Genomic DNA, 20,202 nt, shown 5'->3' on the forward strand with positions numbered 1-20,202 from the left:
CAGCCAATCATACTCCCCGTGACCGAACTTTGCCGCCCGAGAACCTCTGCGGCTTCCCCAAGCTCGGCCAAACTCTCTTGCTGGCGGAACGGGTCAGCTCTCTCGTCTTTCGTACGCGCGGGGCCGTCCTATCACTCCCTGGAAGTGCCTTCAGAGGCGTGATCGTGCGTGATTGCGTATCTGCAAGCACGTAGCTGAAAGCAGCAGGTCGCGCGCATTTGGAAGGCCTGACCCGGTCCCTTTGCCATCATAGAAGCCCATGGTGAAAAACAACCACGAGTCCGGAAATGTTTGCGGGACTCTACCAAAAAGATCCAGGCTAGAGGGCCGCTGATTTGGATGGTTACAGGCAGATCCAGGGTATGCATCACGGATATCCAAGGGTGATGGGAGGAGAGTTTGTTAGGCAGATGAATGGTAGGTAGATCTGAAGGTGGCGGATCCACCTTCATATGACCCTGTTTCTATGGAAAGTGGCTTGGGGATGCCTACCTACGAGGAGAGTGCTAGCGGGGAGAGGTGTTCGGATCACTCCGAGTTGTGCCTAGTGCTCGGATGTAGAGGAATCCATCAGTCATGTGTTGCTTCGATGCGAGCGGGCAGCACAGATCTAGAGCTGTGCGGGCCTTCTACAGTGCCAGGCTACCTGATTTGCAGGCGACCTACTACACTAGCTAAGGACGGTAGCGTGGAGCCCAAGGACGGTAGCGTGGAGGATCCGATTGACCTATGTGGCATACCACATATGATTGGATAGGAACGCCGGGGTTTTCGACGATAGGTGGGAGTCTCCATGGAGTATTCTGGAGAGAGCCTGTATCCAGACGACTGTGATCATCAGGGTTACTACGACGACGAGTTCACCTGGGATGGCCAAGGACATTTGGGACCCCCGTTCGGATGCTTTAGCGCCCAGGTTCTTCCTTATCTCTTCAGAGCCCCCACCTTCCGGCTATCTAAAGGTGAACTTTGATGGTAGTAGTTCTGTTGTCGGCAGCAGGGCTGGTGTGGGTTTTGTGATCAGAGGTCACGATTCACAGATGATTGTAGTGGGCGGGCAGAGTGTCGATGGGCTCTCAGTTATAGAGGCGGAGCTTAGGGCAGCTTGGAAGAGCATCTCCTACACGAGACGGAGGTTGGAAGTTGAGCGCATAACTTCTTGAGAAAGACTTGGTCACAGTGATTGATTGGATATAGGAGGAGGGATGGAAGGGGGATGGGAACCCCCTGTTTTGTGACATCCGTCTGATGCTGAGAGATTGTAGTGTCTTACATGCCATCAGAAGATGCATAGCACTCTGCGGTGCAAACCGCACACTACAGAGGATCCATGCTTTTAAAAAAAAGATCTGGTTTTTGAAAAATTTATCTCGTGCTTGCATAGCTCCACTCTAAAAGAACTCAAAATTATTCTCTTGAAGCTTATTCTCTTTATGATAAATGTTACAATTATTTTTTATTAATGGATAAAAAGTCTAAAGTAAATAAATAGGGTTTCCAATTCCACACTCTACGTGGAGACTAAAGAGTATGGTGTTGTTGATACTAATTTCCAGGCTGGTCTTATAACTTCTGAAGTCCCTTTTTCAAAATTTACTAAAATATCTCACTCATGTTGCCAAAACTTGCACCTGGATAAGTTAGCACCTGGAATAAGGTCCAACTGTCCATGTGATGTTGAATTTCTCTCATGGCTGGCAACCCTGGGGGCAACTCATCTTGAAGGACATGATACTCCTGAATCACAGGCCTGACTTCCTCCAGCAGAACAATGCCTGCTCCTCCATTTTACTCTACTACTAACATAATCACTCCAATCTCCCTGATAGCCTCCAAAATATTCTTCATGGACGCCAAACTAATACCTTTCTGAGTCTTGGGGAAAGCAAAATGCTTCTTCGTAGGGGCCAAAATAATCCTAACAGATAAGCGTTTCTCCGCCCATCATGAACGTCATCATATTGCCATGGTCTGCCCAGTAGAAGATGATAAGCATCCGTAGCAATCATATGTACTGGACACTATCAAAATATTTCTTGCCAAGTGAGAAAGAGACCAAGCACCCACTATCTATTGTTGCCTCATTTCCCGTCATGAACAGCAAAAAAAAAAAAAAAAAAAAAAAAACAGCCTCCTGATTGTACCCAGCAAAAGATGATGTGTACACCATGAAACTATATCCTATACTGCATGCACCATATTGCTGTAGACCATATCAATCAGCTCATCTCTTTTTTGTGAGCCTCATTCAAGATGTGCTCGTCTTGATGATTAGCCTACATAAAGAAGACGAGCTAATTTGTCCTTGTAACGATAGATAGTGGGTCATTAATTTCCTTTTAGATTATACCTTACACAATGTGGGCTAGCATCGCCGTGCACCACCATGCCAATTAGCTTGTCTCCTTTCTAAAGGCCAATCACCAGGACAAACGCATGATAAATGGGGTCACAAAAAAGATCAAGTGATTGGCATGGTGTGTAGAGTATAATTTCTCGTATGCAAGGCACTCAGTAATAATTTAATTTGCTTTCTCAATTCATCCATCTCAATGTCTTGTAGTTCACGCTCTTGTTGCTATGGCTGATTGCAAACAACTCGTCAGTTTGCCAGTTCTAGAGCCTAGTTTTGGTTTCTTCTTTGACCACCAATTATCATGCTCCAATGAAGCATACCATGGAGAGATTGTGCTTTGATAACAACTGATACCACCCCCAAAACAAGACTACAAGTTGAAAAGAAAGCAGAAGCACAAGGACAACAGAGAGGTGTAAGAAATTCTTCTCCGTAAAGTTATTATTAAAACCCAAGTTTGGAAAAACGAAATCCTAGACCACCTTATATAGGTGAGTTGTACACATTCCAAATGTAAATGTAATTTTGATCTAGATACAAAAAAAAAGAGGCAAAATTATAGGGTTATATAAACATAAAATTTTGATGAAAGCTAATAATGTCTCTAATGGAAAACTAGAAGTAAATTTCCTAAAAGATCTCCGTATAAGACTAGAACAAAAGAGTCGAACCGTTATTAGCTGCATGTTGGAATCGAGGACATCAAAAAACATCAAGTTTTTCAAGCAAATTTGAGGAACATGTCCCTGAAACATAAAACATCCTTGTAGCGGCGTAATAAGTAAAAAAGCCCTTGATGGTATTTCATCTTAGAATGGTCAAAACTAATCCAAATTTTTCATTTAGGAGAAGTATTTTAGTAATTCTAGAATCATGGTGACTTGGCTAAGAGCAGTGTTTGACGACCAATATGTTTTTCTAAGTATTTGCTGATGTTTGATCATGGAACCATGTGCTTATTATAACTTTTCCAATTCAAAGAAAAGTAAAAAATGTTAAATTCAATATCTGAAATTATCTTATTAGTCTGAGAGTCTTCCTCTAACACAATTCTGCCATTCTGAAAATTTCTCATTGTTGATCTTAAGCCATACCAAGCTGCCATTAACTTCACTTTTTTTTTTTTTTTTTTGCTACAATGGATGACTCGCACAAGTCCAGTGTAAATACATTCAAAAAAATCAGAGGGCTCGTTTGGTTCGCGGGAAGCATTTTCCTTCCTAGGAATATGATTCCTGGGAAACAAATTTCAAGGAAGAGGATGCCTAGGAAAGTACTTTTGGCATGTTTGGTTGACCATGGGAAAGTGACAAATTTCCAAGATGCTTATGTTTGGTTGGCCATCCACTTTCCTAGGAAAGTTATATATAATTCCTATTATGCCCTTAATAAAAATTAGGTTTTTAATGCCTCTTTAATGCTTCTTTAATGCTGAAGGGACTTTTTGGGAAAAAGTAAAAATGGAGTGATTCCCGTCTCATGGGAAAGTAACTTTCCCATGTTTCTCATGGGAAAGACTTTCCCATGAAATGTGGGAATCACATTCCCATGGGAATACAACTTTTCCTTCTCTCTCCTTTGAAAACTCCAACCAAACAAGAGGCATCTCATTACTTTCCCGTTGACCACACTTTCCCTCCTTCTTTTCCCGCGAACCAAACGAGCCCAGAAAGTAACATGTCTCGGAGCGCTATAGGGCAGCTTCCTCTCACCACTCTAGAGAACTCCTTCTCAAGCCATACCAAGCTGCCATTAACTCCACTTCTTTTTTTTTTGTTATAAGAGATGCCTCACACAAATCTAGTGTAAATACATTTAAAAAAAATTAAAAAGTAATAAGTCTCAGAGCGCGCTTTAGACAAATTTCTCTCAGCACTCTAGAGAACTCCCTCTTGAGCCTTAAGAAGCTGCCATTAACTCCACTGTTGGAACTGACTTCATTGAGATACATGAATTGCTGCGGCCATGACTCATGAGAGCTTGGCCGGTCTCATGTCTGCGGCTATGCGGATCCCATATATGCATCTCTTCCTAAGCACCAACTAAGCCCGGCCCATTTGGGTTATTTGAAATCCAACAGGCTCGCAAGCTGGGCCACACAATTCTGTGGGGCCCATCATCACGTCTACGACGTCCCTGTTTGCAGACGAAGATGTTTCGCGTTTCGCGGTTCCCAGCCGATGTGGCTCCCATTCGAGAGCTATAACGATTTCGATCGCCATCGAGGTTTCGTCGGTGAGGGGGACTGGTGGGAAGCCCAACGAGCAGTGAAGAAAGAGAAGGGAGAGCGATCAGATCACTTCACTCTCTCTCCGCGCTCGACGAGAGATGGAGTACCGCAAAATCAAAGATCAGGTGAAGGAGATCTGTCTCCATTCTTCTCAGTTTCTCTTTATATCCTGGCGTTTCTAATTGATAACCCCTTTCTGTAAGCGATTCAAGAAAGTGACTTGAAGGGCCTTCTTTTTTCTTTTTTTTTTGAATCCGGTCGGGGCCTAGAGACATTTCCTGGGTAAAGAAATGACTCTTCTTAGGTTCCTTCGGTTGGGGTTTCTTGTTGGGGTTCTTGATATGAGCACTGGGGTTGCTTTGATGTGTTGATATGAGGCGCTGATTAGGCAGTTAGTGAGCTAGATTTTGTTTAGTTTTGATTTTTTTTTTTAATTTTCTTGTTTTTGATTGTTTATGTGTCTTGGGTTTGTGCTTGATTTCATCTTCTCCACTTCGAATGCACGTCTACATTCTCTGTTTGCGTGAATGTTCTTTGGTTAATTAGGGGTGAACTCGGAATTAACTGCTGTTAATTTCCTTGAATGACGCATTTGATATCTTTAGTGTATATTCCTTGGTTTATTTGTTGGGCATTATGTTTTGTTTGGTGTTAGTTGTTTATTTGAAACCTTTTTTCTGTATATAATCCGTACTGCATGGTTTATTAGAATCCTTGGTTTATTCAAATGAAATCCAAGTAATAATTGAATTTGATGATGTATTTTACTTGAATGTAGGCAATTATTTTAACAATTTTCAGTTTTTCCTGGAAAATTGCAGTCTATATAGATTTTAGGTTGAGAGTCAGTCTTTCACTTGTATGCACGCGGTGTAGTTTGTTGCATTTAGGTTCTCGAGATAGTTTTAGAGTTATGTACATGTCTTGGTTAAAGCTTCACTATCCTTTTGGAGTGATTTTCTTTCAACCAACTTTAGAATTGATGCCCATCTTCCTCGTCTTTATGTTTTCAGATTCAAATCCCATGTTTTGCTTCTTTTTTTTTTGCTTGTTAATACTTTAATCGACTAATTTACCTGTTGGTTAAACTCAAGTCTCATGATTTTTGCTGCATGTTTTCCTCATTTCTGTGGTACTTGTAATCTAGGTATGTTTTTTGTGTAAAGGATATATATTGAAATTATGAAGTTTTATTTTTAGAAGATAGATTTAGGAGAATCAGGCAGATGAGGGGGGAGAGATAGGTTGAAGAAAACCCTTTTTTTGGAGTGGAGGAGGAAATTGAGGGAGGCATGATGGAGAAATAACTAGGGTAAGAAGGCACCCGTTTTACTTCATAGGATGTATATTTGTGTGCACGCGTGCACACCCATAGATATATTTATGCGTACAATGTAGACACAAATTAATATACGTGGATATGTATCCACAAATATATGAACATAGATTCATGACCATGCTAGAAGATAGGTCCTCTTAATTTTGAATATAAACCTTTTTGAGGCAACATGGTGATTGATTACTTTTAGTAGGTTGGATTGGTTGTTTGTTCTTTTCTTGATACATGGATGTTTCTTCTTTGAGTTGTAGATAATGCATATTAGTTGATCTATGGTATCTTTGCAACTACTAACTGATCAATTTGATTTCAGCAGTTTTCTTGTATACTTTTTGTTTTGATTTCTCATTTAAATCCCTCTTAGTTGAATTGATTTTTTTTCAGTCTAAGCATAAACTGTTACATACAAGCATTATAACAAGCAAGGTCCGCCATACTGGTACCGGTGGTGGCCCAAACCGGTACGGTACCGGTTCTGTACGGGTCCCGTTGAATGGCCGAGTTTTTGTTTATCATTTTCGACACTTTTTTGAGGTCCTCTAATGGTTCTTCTTTGAATGGGGGTTGGGTTTGTCTTTAGAGTTACATGTCTTGAATGAAATATGAAAACCAGTATGATAGTACATATGAAGTCAAAAAACTGCTAAAATGTTCCTTTGTAGTTCAAATTATGGGTTTCTTTTAAGATTCTTTTATAAGAAAGATTATGATGATGATTATTATATACCCTACCCTCCAGTAACCACAGACCATGACTTTTACCATCGAACTGAAGCATTTTTCATCTTTTGCTCTATAGTTATGAGGGCTTTATTGATGATTTTTCCTTATTACTGAATATAATAAATTTTTGGTATGCAATTTATAGGAAAACTATGAGGATACATCTCAAAATGATATAGAGAGTCTACATAGGAAGCCTCTCTCTGGTGGTATGTTTTTTTCAAGTTTAAGCTATGTTCCTGAAGCCATACTTGATGGGTAACTGCCTGTTTTGGTTTCCAGCTCCATGTCCATCTTTTGAACCATGTAGTTATTTTTGTTTCTGCAGTTGTTATTAATAGCGCGCCTAGCTCTTTAGGTGGCTCAACCAAGTCTAGTTGGAAGCTAAAGTAAGTCTGCTTCAGAGTATTTAAATTACATGATGAAAGAAATAAAGTGACCGTCTGATATGATTTTCTTGTTGTACTCATGGCTTTGGCAGATCAATTGTTACACTTGCATTAACATTGCTGACAAGTTCACAGGCAATACTGATTGTTTGGTCCAAAAGAGCTGGAAAGTATGAATACAGTGTGACAACAGCAAACTTTTCGGTGAGGGAATAGCAGTCTCAGTCAAATGAATAAAGCTGCAAGTCCTGGTTGACTAGTTCTTTTAAATTGAAGAAATGTTGCTTGATAATTATATCTGCTTTTATGTGTGTGCATGCATGGGTCTGGGTTGGGGGGCCAGAGAGAGAGAGAGAGTTGTGAATTTGGAAATCTTTATAGTTTTCTTTGTGATGTTGTATCTGTTTTCTGTTCTTTTTGACTAGGTGGAGGCTTTAAAATGTGCAATGTCACTTGTAGCCCTTGCTAAAATCTGGAGGAGTCAAGGTGTCACTGAAGACAATAAGTAAGCTCTTCCATTACTAAAAGTGGTTGTCCTTTTACCTGATTACAAGTCCATTTTCTTTAAAAATTTAAAATCAAAGAAAAAACTATTGCATAGGAACTACCTATATGAATGTAATTCTCTCTATTTAGCCTTTGTGCCTCAACATTTTGTAGCTATTAACAGGTAGCAATAGAAGTTTACTAAGATTGTTAAACCTTGTTTAACTTACTAAAGCATCTCATTCAATTTTTAGAAGTTTTATATGAAACTTAAAATTCTTACAATATGTTAGAAATGTTAATCAGTTTTCCATCTTAATTTTTTTGTTTAGTTGAACAAAGTGATAAGAGAAACAAATTGCTAATGATGTACCATGCTCACTAACAAAGCAGCATTAGAAACACATAATTTGTATTCAAATTTTACCATAAAAGATACTTAATCTGTCCTATTAAATTGTAGTCATCTATAGAGTTATTCTCATTAAAGTCTATATAGACAATTAATTACTTACATAAGTAGGATTTTAATGCATCTCACATGGAGAAGCATTTAGAAATGAAAACAGTTGAGCTAGTATAGTTGGAATCATTCTATCTATTTTTTAATGAATATGTGGTATATAGAGCTATCTTTTTTGTGAATTGTAATTTTCATTATATAGGCTTATGCATTTGTGTCTACCAACCCATTTGGTATTGCTTTTGTTTTCTGTTTTTCTTTTCAAGACCCAAGAAAGAAATGAGCTGGAGCTGATCTCGGCCTGAAAAATCTTTTTGGGCTTTGTCCGGGCTTAGGCCTGAAGTTTATTTCAAAACCCTGGACTAAGATCGAGCTTGGCTTGGCCCAAAGCTTGTCTAGGATGAAAGGTTGGACTCAACCCAAATTGGCCGATTCACTCAAAATTCTTGAACTAATTGGCTCAAAATGCTCAGGCCCAATCCTAAAGACTCTTGGCAAAATCTTGTTAATGAATTTGGGCCAAGATCGGGCTGGGTTTGAGGCTTGAGCTTTGGGTTAGACGTTGGGCTTGGGCTTTGGGTGGGGCCTGGTCTGGGCTCAAGCCGAAGCCTGGCCCGAAATTTATTCGGGCCCTATTTTTAGGCCCAAGCGCAACCCAAACAGTCTTGGGCTTGGCCTAAGGCTTGATCCAAAGGGCCCATTTCCAGTCTTACTCGTGTATGATGAAACCCTTTTTGCAAAATTATCTCTTAAATCTTTTAAAGTTTTTGGAAGAAGAGATTTGTTGCTTTCAGGAAAAAAGGGAAAATGAAAGCCAAAAATAGCAGAAGTTTTGTGAAAATGCTATCTGCAGCATCAATCTCCATGTGCTATTTCACTAATTTGGAGAGAAACAAAAATGCAAAGGCAATAACAATTACAAGCAGGCTCTAAGTTTGTCCTTAGTTGATATGTTGGTCTTCTTGCTAATATTTGTTACTAGATCCTTTATACATATTAACCTTACAAAGAAGTCCTGTCCAAGTGTCCAACTATGTGTTTGACTGGTTTAGAAGTTAGATTAAATGTTTGATTATGTATTTATTAATTAATCTTGTTGCTCTTATGTGTATCATCTTGTAATTTTCAGGTTAAATACATCTTTTGATGAAGTTAGTGTTTATCCTATTCCTGCAATACTTTACCTCATTAAAAACTTACTACAGGTAAACTATTATTCAGATGCTTTTGATGGTAAAGATTTGGATTTGCAATAATGAATACTATAACCAATTGATATTTTATTTCTACCAGTATTACATCTTTGCATATGTGGATGCCCCTGCTTACCAAATTTTGAAGAACCTAAACATTATCAGCACTGGTGTGTTATATCGTATCATTCTAAAAAAGAGGTAAGAACTTTAATATCTAGCAGAATATAGTTGTTTACTTTTCTGATGAGCGACTGCAGTTGCTTATCTTCTGATGAGAACTATTAACTTAGGCTACTTAGATGATGTTAATTTTTGTATACTATGCATTGAACTGTTTGTAGAGGGTGGGCCTCTTGGCACCATGGTAAGAATGTTCCATCGTGACTTGGGTGTTACAGATCTGAAATACGAAAATAGCTTCTCTGCATGCAGGGGTAAGGCTGCGTGCATTTAACCCTCCCCAGATCCTGCAGTAGCAGGAGCCTCGTGCATTGTGACACCCTTTCTTTATGCATAGGAGTGTTTATTTGTTTTATTGTTTATGGTGTTGTTTGCACTGATGACAATTGGTTGATCTGCAGTTTACTTACCATGGTGTGGGCAGTGAAGCCCCCTCCATAAGCATTTCTGTGTCAAACAGCACCAAGTATGACTAATGGGAGGGTTGACATCAAGTCAGCCTTAGCATCAGGGTTGAAGTACTAATTTGTACCGGTCGATACTGGGCATACTGTATTGGTAGAGAACCGCTACTCGGTGTACCTCTCGATACCATATCATGCCGTACCAACATGTGGTAGTTGGTGTCACCTTTGCTATGTCGACACCAACTTCTGTACCATATGTCAGTACAAGTTGATATTTCTCATAACTGAGTAATTTCTACACATCAAGAGGAGGAATTGAAATGATGAAAGGAAATCTCTATCATGCACTTACCTTGTACTGTTGTACAAGACTTTGATTAGCAGGGTTTGGTGATAAAACTTCTTATTATGTCACTCATATTTGAGGAATTTGCAGAAATGTTAAAAAATGAGCTTTCATTTTTTTTTTCTGATTTGGATCAAATGATTATTTTCCTTTACTTTTGCTGCTAGCTCATATCCTAAATTCAAAAATTGCTAATTCTGCTCCTTGTATTAATTGTTTTATTTCAGGTTAAGTGAAATCCAGTGGGCAGCTTTTATTCTTTTGTGTGCAGGGTGCACTACAGCTCAACTTAACCCTTCGTAAGCATAATATATTATTTATTCATATGCTGGGCTTTGTTATGAACCATAGGTCCGCCAGCTACTCTTACACGTTAATGATAATTGTAGCCAGTCGCATAGGTTCTCTCTCTCACGCAGTCTCTTTATCAATGACGATAATATCCTTGTGGGTATTCTTTCAAGTTTTGGCTTTGTAACTCCATAAGACATTATCTTTCATGCAGTTCTGATCATGTTCTTCAGACTCCTTTTCAAGGTTGGGTGATGGCCATTGTGAGTTATAGATCATGTGGAGCACTTTTTTTTTTTCTACTTGAGGAATTCTCTTACCTAATTGGTTGGACTTTATACAAGTAATAATATTTAAAATTTCCTTACCAGGTCATGGCACTTCTAAGTGGCTTTGCTGGGGTATACACAGAGGTATACTTAATATTGTGGATGTAGGATATTTCATTTTTCTTATTTTGTCATGTTGTTGAAAAACTGTATGCAAGTCTCCATCATTTGTATTATTCAGCAATAGCTTCTAATCTTGGCGTGCTATATAATATGTTTATTTTCTGCCATGCAGGCTATTATTAAAAAACGCCCTTCAAGAAATATTAATGTGCAGAACTTCTGGTTGTACATATTTGGAATGATTTTTAATCTAATCGCAATTATTGTTCAGGATTATGATGAAGTCATGAACAAGTGAGCATTCAGAATCATTTATCCCTTTTTAATAATTCATCATTAAATTTTAAATTGGTTTCAATAATCTTGAATTTGATAGAGCTGACTTATGCCTTGCTGTGCAGAGGATTCTTTCATGGCTATTCATTTATTACAGTTTGCATGATTGTCAATCATGCACTCAGGTATCTTAATCAAAAAACTGAGAATGTAGTTTCCATGTTTGCACTTATCTGAGTTCTATTGATTTATGTGCAGTGGCATTGCTGTATCAATGGTTATGAAATATGCCGATAACATTGTGAAGGTAAAAACAGTGGAAGTTGCATTTTGTTATTGTATCAACTAAAGTTATTATGTTAATTATGTAGGCTTGTAGAGCTTTGCACCGCACATACATAGTAAATGCCATCTTCTTATAGTTGATTTTCAAGCTTATAGATTTAAAGGATGGATGGGTTTCCTTGTGCTTAACTGCATTTAGAAATAGAAAAAAGATGCTAACCTTCTGGTCAGTGGCTTGCTTTTGGATGTGCAGAATTAATAATGGACTATGCTATGTGCTTAATGACAAAATTTGGACTATTTGGCTTTATGTTGCCGATAAAATCCTTCACATATTCGCAAAATCAATGCAGTATGTAGTTTGTGGAATACCACTCACATATTCAAAGATTGCTGCACCATCACTTCCCAAAATTAAGCTATCAATTCTCTGCTAGTATTGTAAAACATTAGCTTCCACATGATGCAAAGTTTGAATTTTCATTAAGATATTACAGAATATACCTGAGTTGTGGCCCATATGATTTCTGATAGGTATAAATAAGTTTGGATGCTTCTCTTTTTTAATTCATAATAGTTTTCATGGTGTGAAAGTTAGAAAATGGGATAATTGCAAAAACATGAGCTTCTTTGACATAGATCGGAAGGGAAAAAATCAAAAAAAAAATGATATCCCTCAATCTCATCTCCTCAGCAAGCTAGTCCGCCATTTTGTCAACACAATGGCGAACATGATTAAATTTTATGTTGTAAGTGCAAAAAGTGATATACCTACAATTCAGCTAAAATAAGCCACATCTGACTTAGACCAGTATTTCGCTCCTTTAGAACTGTGGAAGAAGTCATTCAGGGGGCGTTTGGTAACCCCAACAAGATCACCATGGTGATCTAAGATCTCCGGTGATCCGAATGCTGGGGTGATTTGACTCCCAGTGATCTAAGATCAATGTGTTTGGTAGGTCATGCTCCAGTGATTAAAAATCTCCGGATATTCAGGAGTAACTTGTTTGGTATGGTACGGGGATCCAAGATCATCGACCACATTATACCACAAATACCCCTGATATATCTTAAATGGATTTTTTATGTGTTTTTAATTTTCATGAATCAAAAATGTAAATCAATATGCTAATTCCTATAATAGCTCCATAATTTTATCACATATTCTACTTTTAATAGCCCTTATCATATATTTATTAATCATATAAAATATATTATCCTTCAATAATAATATGATTAGTAATATATTATAATATAATATATATCATTAATATAATATATAATATCAACATAATATTATATATATATAAGATTGACATAATATATTGATGGTATATTGATATATCAATTTTTCTGCTAAATTGAGGGGTATTTTTGTCTTTAACTTTCAACCCAGGATCACTGCCCTGAGGTGATCTTGAATTTCTGACCTCAAGGACGGGTATCCCATCACCGGGTTGGGCGGTGATTTGAAGAGTGGAGGTGATTTAGGATCACCGCCACGTAGGATCACTGTAGTGCAACCAAATGCGGTGATCTCATCACCTCCACCCACATCACTCTTGATCCTAGGATGATCGCCCCATACCAAACGCCCCCTCAAAGAAGCGAATATGAATCCAGTTATGTCCCGCTACTTGAATTTTAGTTGTGTCATTTTGCCTGACTGTTTATGCTTGCATTATGTACAGGTCTATTCAACTTCAGTTGCCATGCTTCTGACAGCTGTTGTATCAGTGTTTCTTTTTGGCTTCCATCTTTCCCTTGCATTCTTCCTTGGATCTACGTAAGCATCTGAACTCCAGCTCCATGGTTTGATTAAGGATACAGTAGTTTCTCATTTTGATTGGTGAGCAATATTAAATTGGGAAACCTCAAGGTCGCCAATGTTCAAACACTATCTCCAACCTTGTTATTGGACCCAAAACCAAATTCTACTCTTGATCTTAAATGCATGTTTTCTTTCAGGGTTGTTTCGGTCTCCGTATATCTACACTCTATTGGAAAGCCACAACCGCAAAAATGAGTTTTTTGCATGGCATGGAGGTCGAAGAGAACTCTTTCCACCCCATCTTGCATATCCTTATCTTGGTAGAACTGGGATTTGTTTCACAGGGCCAAACAGCATTGTAGAATTTCTTGGTGCTAATGGCCGTGTTGTCACACTCCCATAATCATATCTGGATCTCACTTTGTATCAGTTCTTAATGCATCGAAGTGATTGGTGGACGAGCAGTCTGGAAGAAGGCCGGAATTTAAGCCCTTGCTGTTTTGCTAGTATTTGCTGCAGAAGTGCTGGTATTTTGAGGCTCTTGGTCCTTGGTATTCCTCAGCTGTTTCATGGCACTTTGGAACCACTGTCACGGAAATTTAATTAAACAAAAGAAGGCAAATGCTTGAGCGGTATTGAATATGGATTTGCTGAGTGCTTTGTCATTTACTCAAATTTACTGGACTCAGAATATAATGATACACAATTCTTTTGGACTGAGTGCTAATGTATCATGTATTCACCTGATTTTATCATATAGAAGTTGTTACGATTCTCTGAAATGAAAGTGTGCTCTGCTCTGCGTGCTGGGTCTTTTCCACGATTAAACACTCGGCAAATGCTTTAGTCATTATTATGGCATTTTCTAGAACTGTATTACACAGGTATATCTGAACACAAAATGGAGTCTGATACCTCAAGGGCCACAAATCGAACACAAATTTATGCTGAATATTTATATGCTTGGGAGTTAAATAATACTATTTTACTGTTTACATGGTTGCCTTCCTGTACCACTCTAGGTGACTTGATGAACGTTTAATTTTTCATGTATAGTATAGCGTGAAGTGACAAGACTTTGTCAGAGAAAATATTTGGAGTTTATGCAAATGACGACGTGAAAGCTAATGCAGTGTTCTTTTGTTTTCCGAATCAAATCTTCCCTCATTGGAATCAATTTTCTTGTCTACAAGAACGAATTATCTGCCATGGTTCCAGATGCATTGTTTCAAATGCAATTTGGTTGATGATACTGCCATGCCAATGACCAGTGTATATTTATGCGGCACTTTTGTTGTTAAACTACCAGTGACAGCTGGAAATTGAAAGTTGAGACTGAATGCCAACATTATATGTGTAAACTTGAAAAGGCCATCTAGATGTTATATTTCAAGAAGAATGTCTATCTCGAAACTACTGCACTGTACAAGAAAGACATGGTCTTCTGAATTGATCTGATAAGATGATTGAGAAGTACTTAAATGGCCAGCTTTTTCTTTTCTTCTCCTACGAAAGGGTTCCAGAAATACTAGATGCTAGTTATCCCTAACAGGTATAATGCAGTCTTGCCACGGCTGCACAGATTTTGCTCTCAGAGAGAGAGACTGCCTTCAGTGTACGCGTGACAGATTGATCTAATTATACTAATGATATCTGTACTGCTGCTGCTTCTTTGGTTGATCAACCCACAGGGTTTGTTTTGAGTAGCAACCACAGGGTTTGTCTGCTCAAGGCAAAATTATGGCAACCTTGAGGCTCTGGCAAGGACCCGTACATCTTGACGGCTAGAAAATACTGTAATGGTCTTCAACACCAAGTAACCGTGCAAGGCACGCCATTTTACTTGGCATGCTTGAAAGTAAAGCCCCACTCGATCAAGCTTCAGTCCTTCGCATTCTTGACCCCAATTCCTCCAGCAAATTCAAATATTCTGCTTGGGAGCAACGCAGGAGACGTCGAAACCAATATATGGGTACCCGTATTCCTCTCCATCTCTCATACAAGAAGAACAATTCTCTCACGATTGAGGCTTCTGGCAGAGACTGACAGTTCTACAATGGGCAGAGGCTTGCCACCTTTGTTACATGCAGCTTTCCTTTCCTGGGTTTTATGAGGAGAGTTTATGGCTTTCAGGGGTTCTCGATGGACCTTGTGGAAGTTGACTGGATCATGGGGTGGCAGCCATGGAGTATGGAACATCCAAGGGTTGTGAAGAACTCATGGGGGCCGAGATGAGGTGAGAACGGATGTACAAGGATGAAGAGGAATAATGGGAAGCCTGAACGGCTATGTGGAAGATGAGTGAGGGATGTCCTCATGGGATCCGGTGAAATGGCTGATTGTATATTTGTATTTGGCCTGTTTGTTTTAAATTATTTTTTCTTCTTCCTTTCCACTTATGTTTGAGATTGGAAGTAACTTTTAATTGTTTTCGTTCATGAATAAAAAGCGATGAGCCATCATTTAATTGAAATGACTAAAGCGTTTGCTGTGTGAGAGAGTGGACACATATTTTTGAATGATGTTTGAGAGTGGATTTTTTTTTTTTTTTTTGGTTAACCTGATGAATTCATACATCATACATGATTTGTGTAAATACATCAAAAGCATCAAAATAGTGGATATAATTTTCAATCATTTTGTTTTTACACAGTTGGAGAAATTTATCATTTTACTGCTACTTAAATGTATTGAGGGCCAATGCCGTTCTGCTAGAGGTTGATTCAGCTATGGTAGTCAATTGGTTAGGTAGATTGAAATGCCCCATGAAGGTTGGGTGCCCCCATTCCTGCTCTGGGATATCTGAAGTATGACTTATATAGCGTTTTGTGAATCGGTGAGACGGTCTGCCTCAGGCTTTTCGAATTTTGCCATACGTGTGCGGTGGTTCTTTATATTTTTTAAAAGAACATGAATAGTGCAAACTAAGTATATTTAAGTTTAGAAAGGATAGACTAGCACAACGGTCCCATGGTCTAGTGGTTAGGACATTGGACTCTGAATCCAGTAACCCGAGTTCAAATCTCGGTGGGACCTTTATTTTTTCTTCTCGTTGAAAATTTAATATCTATTTACCAAAACTGAGTTCCACTTTGGTACTTTGTTCCAAATGCCAATTTTTAACAAATTTCGTTTAAATTAGCAATTCTTTGCAACAATTCATAATCCCAAAAATCAATTTGTTCTTCAATTCAAAACTGACATCTTAAATTTTCTTTTTGGATTAGTAACTCTTTGCAAGAATTCGTAATCAAAATTCCAATTTAGCAGAACCGTCGTATCTCTTCATAGAACATTTTGCTATTTTCAATGTATCAAACCTCCATTGTCATTCGATATTAATGCTCGAAAACCAAATCTTTCAGCCATCATCCATAAAAAAAAAATTATAACTTTCCATTAGCATGCAAAACATGAAGGACGACCGAACCAAAAGCCGCCGCTTCTTGCAAGCCGGCATGCATAAACAAAAATAATCATTTCAGGACTCGAACAGCGTGACAATCTTCTGTATATATACGTATTAAACTTTCTATAAATAGAGTATAAAACCGAAACAAAAGCTCACCCACGTACAGAAAACCCAACATCAGACTCCGTGGGGACACGAAGGAATACTATACTGCCCACTGCGGCAAAAGAATGGCTTACACTTGGCCCTTCGTATATATATAAGAGCCGGTCACTGGCATGGAGGGGGGTTCTGGGTCCCGGTATACTCGGCCTTGACGTTGAGACACGTGGCGAACGTGCTGTTCTCGCCGGTGAAGTTGAGGTCGACATCGTCGAGGCTCACCCTCTCGCAAGGTATCCCTTTGCTGCACCTCAGGGTCACTGCAACCGGGGTCTTCGATGTCCCTGTAATGTTCTTGAAGTGGATGTCACTTATTTTCACCTTCGATGATGCCTGCAGGAATGCACGAGAGAGTTAGCAATGTAGATTTCCCGGCCAACTCGAAGGCAAACCAATGTAGATGTACAAGGTCAGCAATGGTGTTCTTTTGGTCCTAATGAAGGATTGATTCGCTCACCGAGGACTGGCAACTGGCGTAGGGGCAGTATGACTGGTCGATGATGATGGGGTTGGCTACATTGTTCATGACGATATTCTCGAATGTCATGTTGGCGCAGATGCTGTTCGTGGGAGAGTTGGCCCATGTCTTGATCCGTATGCCATTATCCGTCTCAGTAAGTGTGCAATCCTGAACGATTAGCCCCTGAACGTCTTTTTCGTCCTTATATTTCCCTAGGCTTCCAACACTATCATTACCGTCGCCGCCGGCGGCGAAGATGACGATGACTATAGTTAGCTCATGCAAGAAAGGATGGCTACGGAGGGATCGAACTGAGTAGGGTTTGGTACCTGATGCCGTGACCCGGTCCACATTTGATGCCATTAAGCGTGATATAAGAGTTGCCTTGTCCGACCGAGACGCAGTCATCGCCGGTGGCTATCTCCGAGTTGGAAATGTTCACCCCGGAGTTTCGCTCGAGGTGAATGCCGTCGGTGTTGGGACTTTCCGCCGGCGCAGTGATCTTGATACCGCTTCCTTGGAAGTTCTGGCAGCCCAAAACGCCAATGTGGAAGAACTTGCTATTCACGGATTTTATGCCATTCACAATGGTGTTGTTCGTGTTTACAAACATCAGCGACTGTAAACAAAAGAGGTATATCTTTAAGAAAGCTTATGGTTTTTGAGGTGCGTCTATTTATAATGCAAGGAAACAAATGGTTTCCATCTCCATCTCTAAGTATGATGTAGCTGTTGGCACAAGAGAAACTTAAAAATTATTGCATGATGACTGCTTACGGTTGGTGGGATTTTGCAATTTTTTTGCTTGGGGCATGTGTTGAGTGGCCAAGTGACTTCCCCTTGACCATTGAAGGTCCCTCCTCCAGTCAGAGTTAAGCCATCTACCCATCCGAATTCCACCCACACACCACTTGTTTTATATTGTTTCAAGTCAGTCGAGGCTTTCAAAGTCCCCTGCATGCACCCTCAGGTATAAGGTTTAAGCCAAGACCAGCATCCAAGAAGAAAAATCATTAAGGAAACAGAAGATGTGATTTTGGAGTATTATATTGATCAATCATTCATCCCATGCCTCTAAAATATTATTAAAGATTGAGCATGGTTTTACTGAAAGGAAATTTCGGGAAAACCAATTAAAGAAAGAAAAGAAAAGAAAAGAAAAGAAAATTTTACTGAAGTAGAATTCCAAAGATTTCTTCATATAAACTTACCTTCATTTGGACCGTCAAGGACTGAACATTTTTGCAAGGTCCTCGGAATTTAATGGGGTTGAGGAAGTATGTACCGCTTGGAATCACAAGATTAACTGCACCCGTGGAAGCGCATGCAGCCTTCCATGCTGCAAGGAATGCCTGCATTGCAGAATCAAGGAAGAAATAAGAAAGGTGGTGAGACAGAGAGGAAGGGAGGGAGAGAGAGAGAGAGGCAAGATTAATTAGGATTCCACCACCTCCAATAAGTGAAGGCAGAATGAGCTCATAGCCCCCATTAAGCTACAACATAATGACAATTAGCTTGCTCCAAAATGGAAGAATCAATAATTAATCTTTTTGCTTAGGTGTTACACTTTTAAATTTATTAAGCTTCCAGATCTGTGAGAGCCCATTCATAGATCGACCTTTAGACTGTAAACTTGTTACGAGCCTTGAGAGAAAAGGCCTGAATTCTTCACCAAAAAAAAAAAAAAAAGAGGCCTGAATTCAACTCAAGTAGACCTCCTACGAGGCAGAATAGAAGCTTAAGAGTTTTGAAAATAATTTCGAAGGAATAAAAAACATAAAAATAAATTCTCACCAATTATCAGATAAATTATATTACTGGCGACAATAACAGTATTTATATTCAGTAATAAGAGAGAAAAAAAATACCCACTAGTTCAAAACATAGAAGGTTTTAACTAGAGAAAGCAAAGCAAATAAATAAAAATTGCAGCAGGAGCAGAGCTCATAGGTAACGAAGAACAAGCCCTTTAAAATCCAATACAAAACTTCAGAAAAATCAAGCCCTTTAAATCCAATACAAAACTTCAGAAAAATCAAGTATAAAGGAAGGCGGAGGAGGAGGTGCCGAACCTGGCTGTCATCGGTCACGCCATTACCCCGGGCTCCAAAATTCATCACATTAAACGTTCCTAGGCCTACGACCCTCCCACCATCGGTAATGCTAAAGCCATGGCATAACAATGCAAGCAAGAACAAGAGCTTCATCTTCTTTTCCATCTCCATCTCTTTTTTATTTTGGCCTTTTTTTAAACAAAAAATTATCGTTTTATTTAATCGAATAGCTCAATATATGTACGTGTTGATGCTTAAGTTTAGAGATAGGGGCGTGTGGAGTTCCTTAACTTCCGTAAACTACCTCCCCACTCACACGCCTCTTTCTAACCGTAACCTCCTTCCCCCACTCCTATCACCGTTAAAATATCTTTCTTTTAATAGGACTCATGCACGTTGACCCGGTGGAAATTTTGTTTTCCGCACGACGACCTTATCCCGTATTTAGTACTTGAGTTTTAGTTTGAATAGGATAACAATTTTGATCCATTATATGTTAACTGTAATTAGTTAGATGTCAACCCGACTTTGGTCAGATTCATTAATTGGATAATCAAATAAAATACTGTTGATATATTCAAATATCCGACTCAGCGCAACTACCGCTTGCATGCATATCTAAATCTTCATTATACACGTGTGATGTAAGTGGGAGAGGCCAGCTGGGTTTAGAAGTTGTTGGCAACTTTGAAGGTCAAGAATCGGTGTTCGCCGTGAGCCATCCGTAACAATCTGGCATCTCATCCAAAAAAAAAAGCTAACCACAAGATGTTATGCGGGTTTCTTGATCCTATACATTCAAGATATATCCGATACTTAATCGATGTGAGACTAAATAACATCCATACGGGTCCTCACATATTCCTCCCATTTAAGCCCTAATATCCTCGGCTAAGGGCATAGATCCATTTAAGTCCCATGGTCAACTAAAATGGACCCATACTGTCACGCCCCGAACCCAGCACCCATGTCCGATACGTGACC

General features: G+C 39.1%; 2 protein-coding genes and 1 non-coding gene across 4 annotated transcripts; 2 read left to right on the forward strand and 1 right to left on the reverse strand.

The window, feature by feature from the left end:
- The first annotated feature begins 4,524 nt into the window (after window positions 1–4,524).
- On the forward strand, window positions 4,525–13,958 carry LOC103718420 (CMP-sialic acid transporter 2). Of its 2 annotated transcripts, XM_008807234.4 has the most exons (15): window positions 4,561–4,711; window positions 6,794–6,857; window positions 6,977–7,037; window positions 7,130–7,241; window positions 7,463–7,542; window positions 9,116–9,191; window positions 9,280–9,380; window positions 10,343–10,414; window positions 10,621–10,669; window positions 10,778–10,819; window positions 10,971–11,092; window positions 11,200–11,259; window positions 11,333–11,381; window positions 13,051–13,145; window positions 13,328–13,958. In XM_008807234.4, the coding sequence occupies exons 1-15, from the start codon at window positions 4,685–4,687 to the stop codon at window positions 13,383–13,385; spliced, it is 1,068 nt and encodes a 355-aa protein (XP_008805456.1). In that variant the 5' UTR covers window positions 4,561–4,684; the 3' UTR covers window positions 13,386–13,958. The 2 variants fall into 2 exon arrangements, with proteins under 2 accessions (XP_038983990.1, XP_008805456.1); XM_039128062.1 differs by lacking the exon at window positions 6,794–6,857 and having other exon boundaries at window positions 4,525–4,711.
- Window positions 13,959–16,094: 2,136 nt separating this feature from the next.
- Window positions 16,095–16,166, forward strand: TRNAQ-CUG. Its single transcript has one exon. It is a non-coding gene; the product is annotated as a tRNA-Gln (tRNA).
- Window positions 16,167–16,505: 339 nt separating this feature from the next.
- LOC103718419 (exopolygalacturonase-like) lies at window positions 16,506–19,423 on the reverse strand. Its single transcript, XM_008807233.4, has 6 exons — window positions 19,237–19,423; window positions 18,376–18,516; window positions 17,942–18,118; window positions 17,494–17,783; window positions 17,162–17,390; window positions 16,506–17,037 (listed from the first exon to the last, which is right to left on the reverse strand). Exons 1-6 carry the CDS (start codon window positions 19,387–19,389, stop codon window positions 16,813–16,815), a joined length of 1,215 nt encoding a protein of 404 aa, XP_008805455.1. The 5' UTR covers window positions 19,390–19,423; the 3' UTR covers window positions 16,506–16,812.
- Window positions 19,424–20,202: the final 779 nt, after the last annotated feature.

Source organism: Phoenix dactylifera, chromosome 1 (genome assembly GCF_009389715.1).
Source record: "Phoenix dactylifera cultivar Barhee BC4 chromosome 1, palm_55x_up_171113_PBpolish2nd_filt_p, whole genome shotgun sequence".
Lineage (NCBI taxonomy): Eukaryota > Viridiplantae > Streptophyta > Magnoliopsida > Arecales > Arecaceae > Phoenix > Phoenix dactylifera.

Coding starts and splice junctions, on each gene's coding strand:
- LOC103718420 (XM_039128062.1), top strand. CDS start 4,537: ATGTGGCTCCCATTCGAGAGCTATAACGATTTCGATCGCCATCGAGGT. Junction 9,381..10,342: donor CGTATCATTCTAAAAAAGAG/GTAAGAACTTTA, acceptor GTTTTATTTCAG/GTTAAGTGAAATCCAGTGGG. Junction 10,415..10,620: donor ACAGCTCAACTTAACCCTTC/GTAAGCATAATA, acceptor TCTTTCATGCAG/TTCTGATCATGTTCTTCAGA.
- LOC103718419 (XM_008807233.4), bottom strand. CDS start 19,389: ATGGAGATGGAAAAGAAGATGAAGCTCTTGTTCTTGCTTGCATTGTTA. Junction 18,119..18,375: donor CCTTGACGGTCCAAATGAAG/GTAAGTTTATAT, acceptor GGGTGCATGCAG/GGGACTTTGAAAGCCTCGAC. Junction 17,784..17,941: donor ATTGCAAAATCCCACCAACC/GTAAGCAGTCAT, acceptor TTTTGTTTACAG/TCGCTGATGTTTGTAAACAC.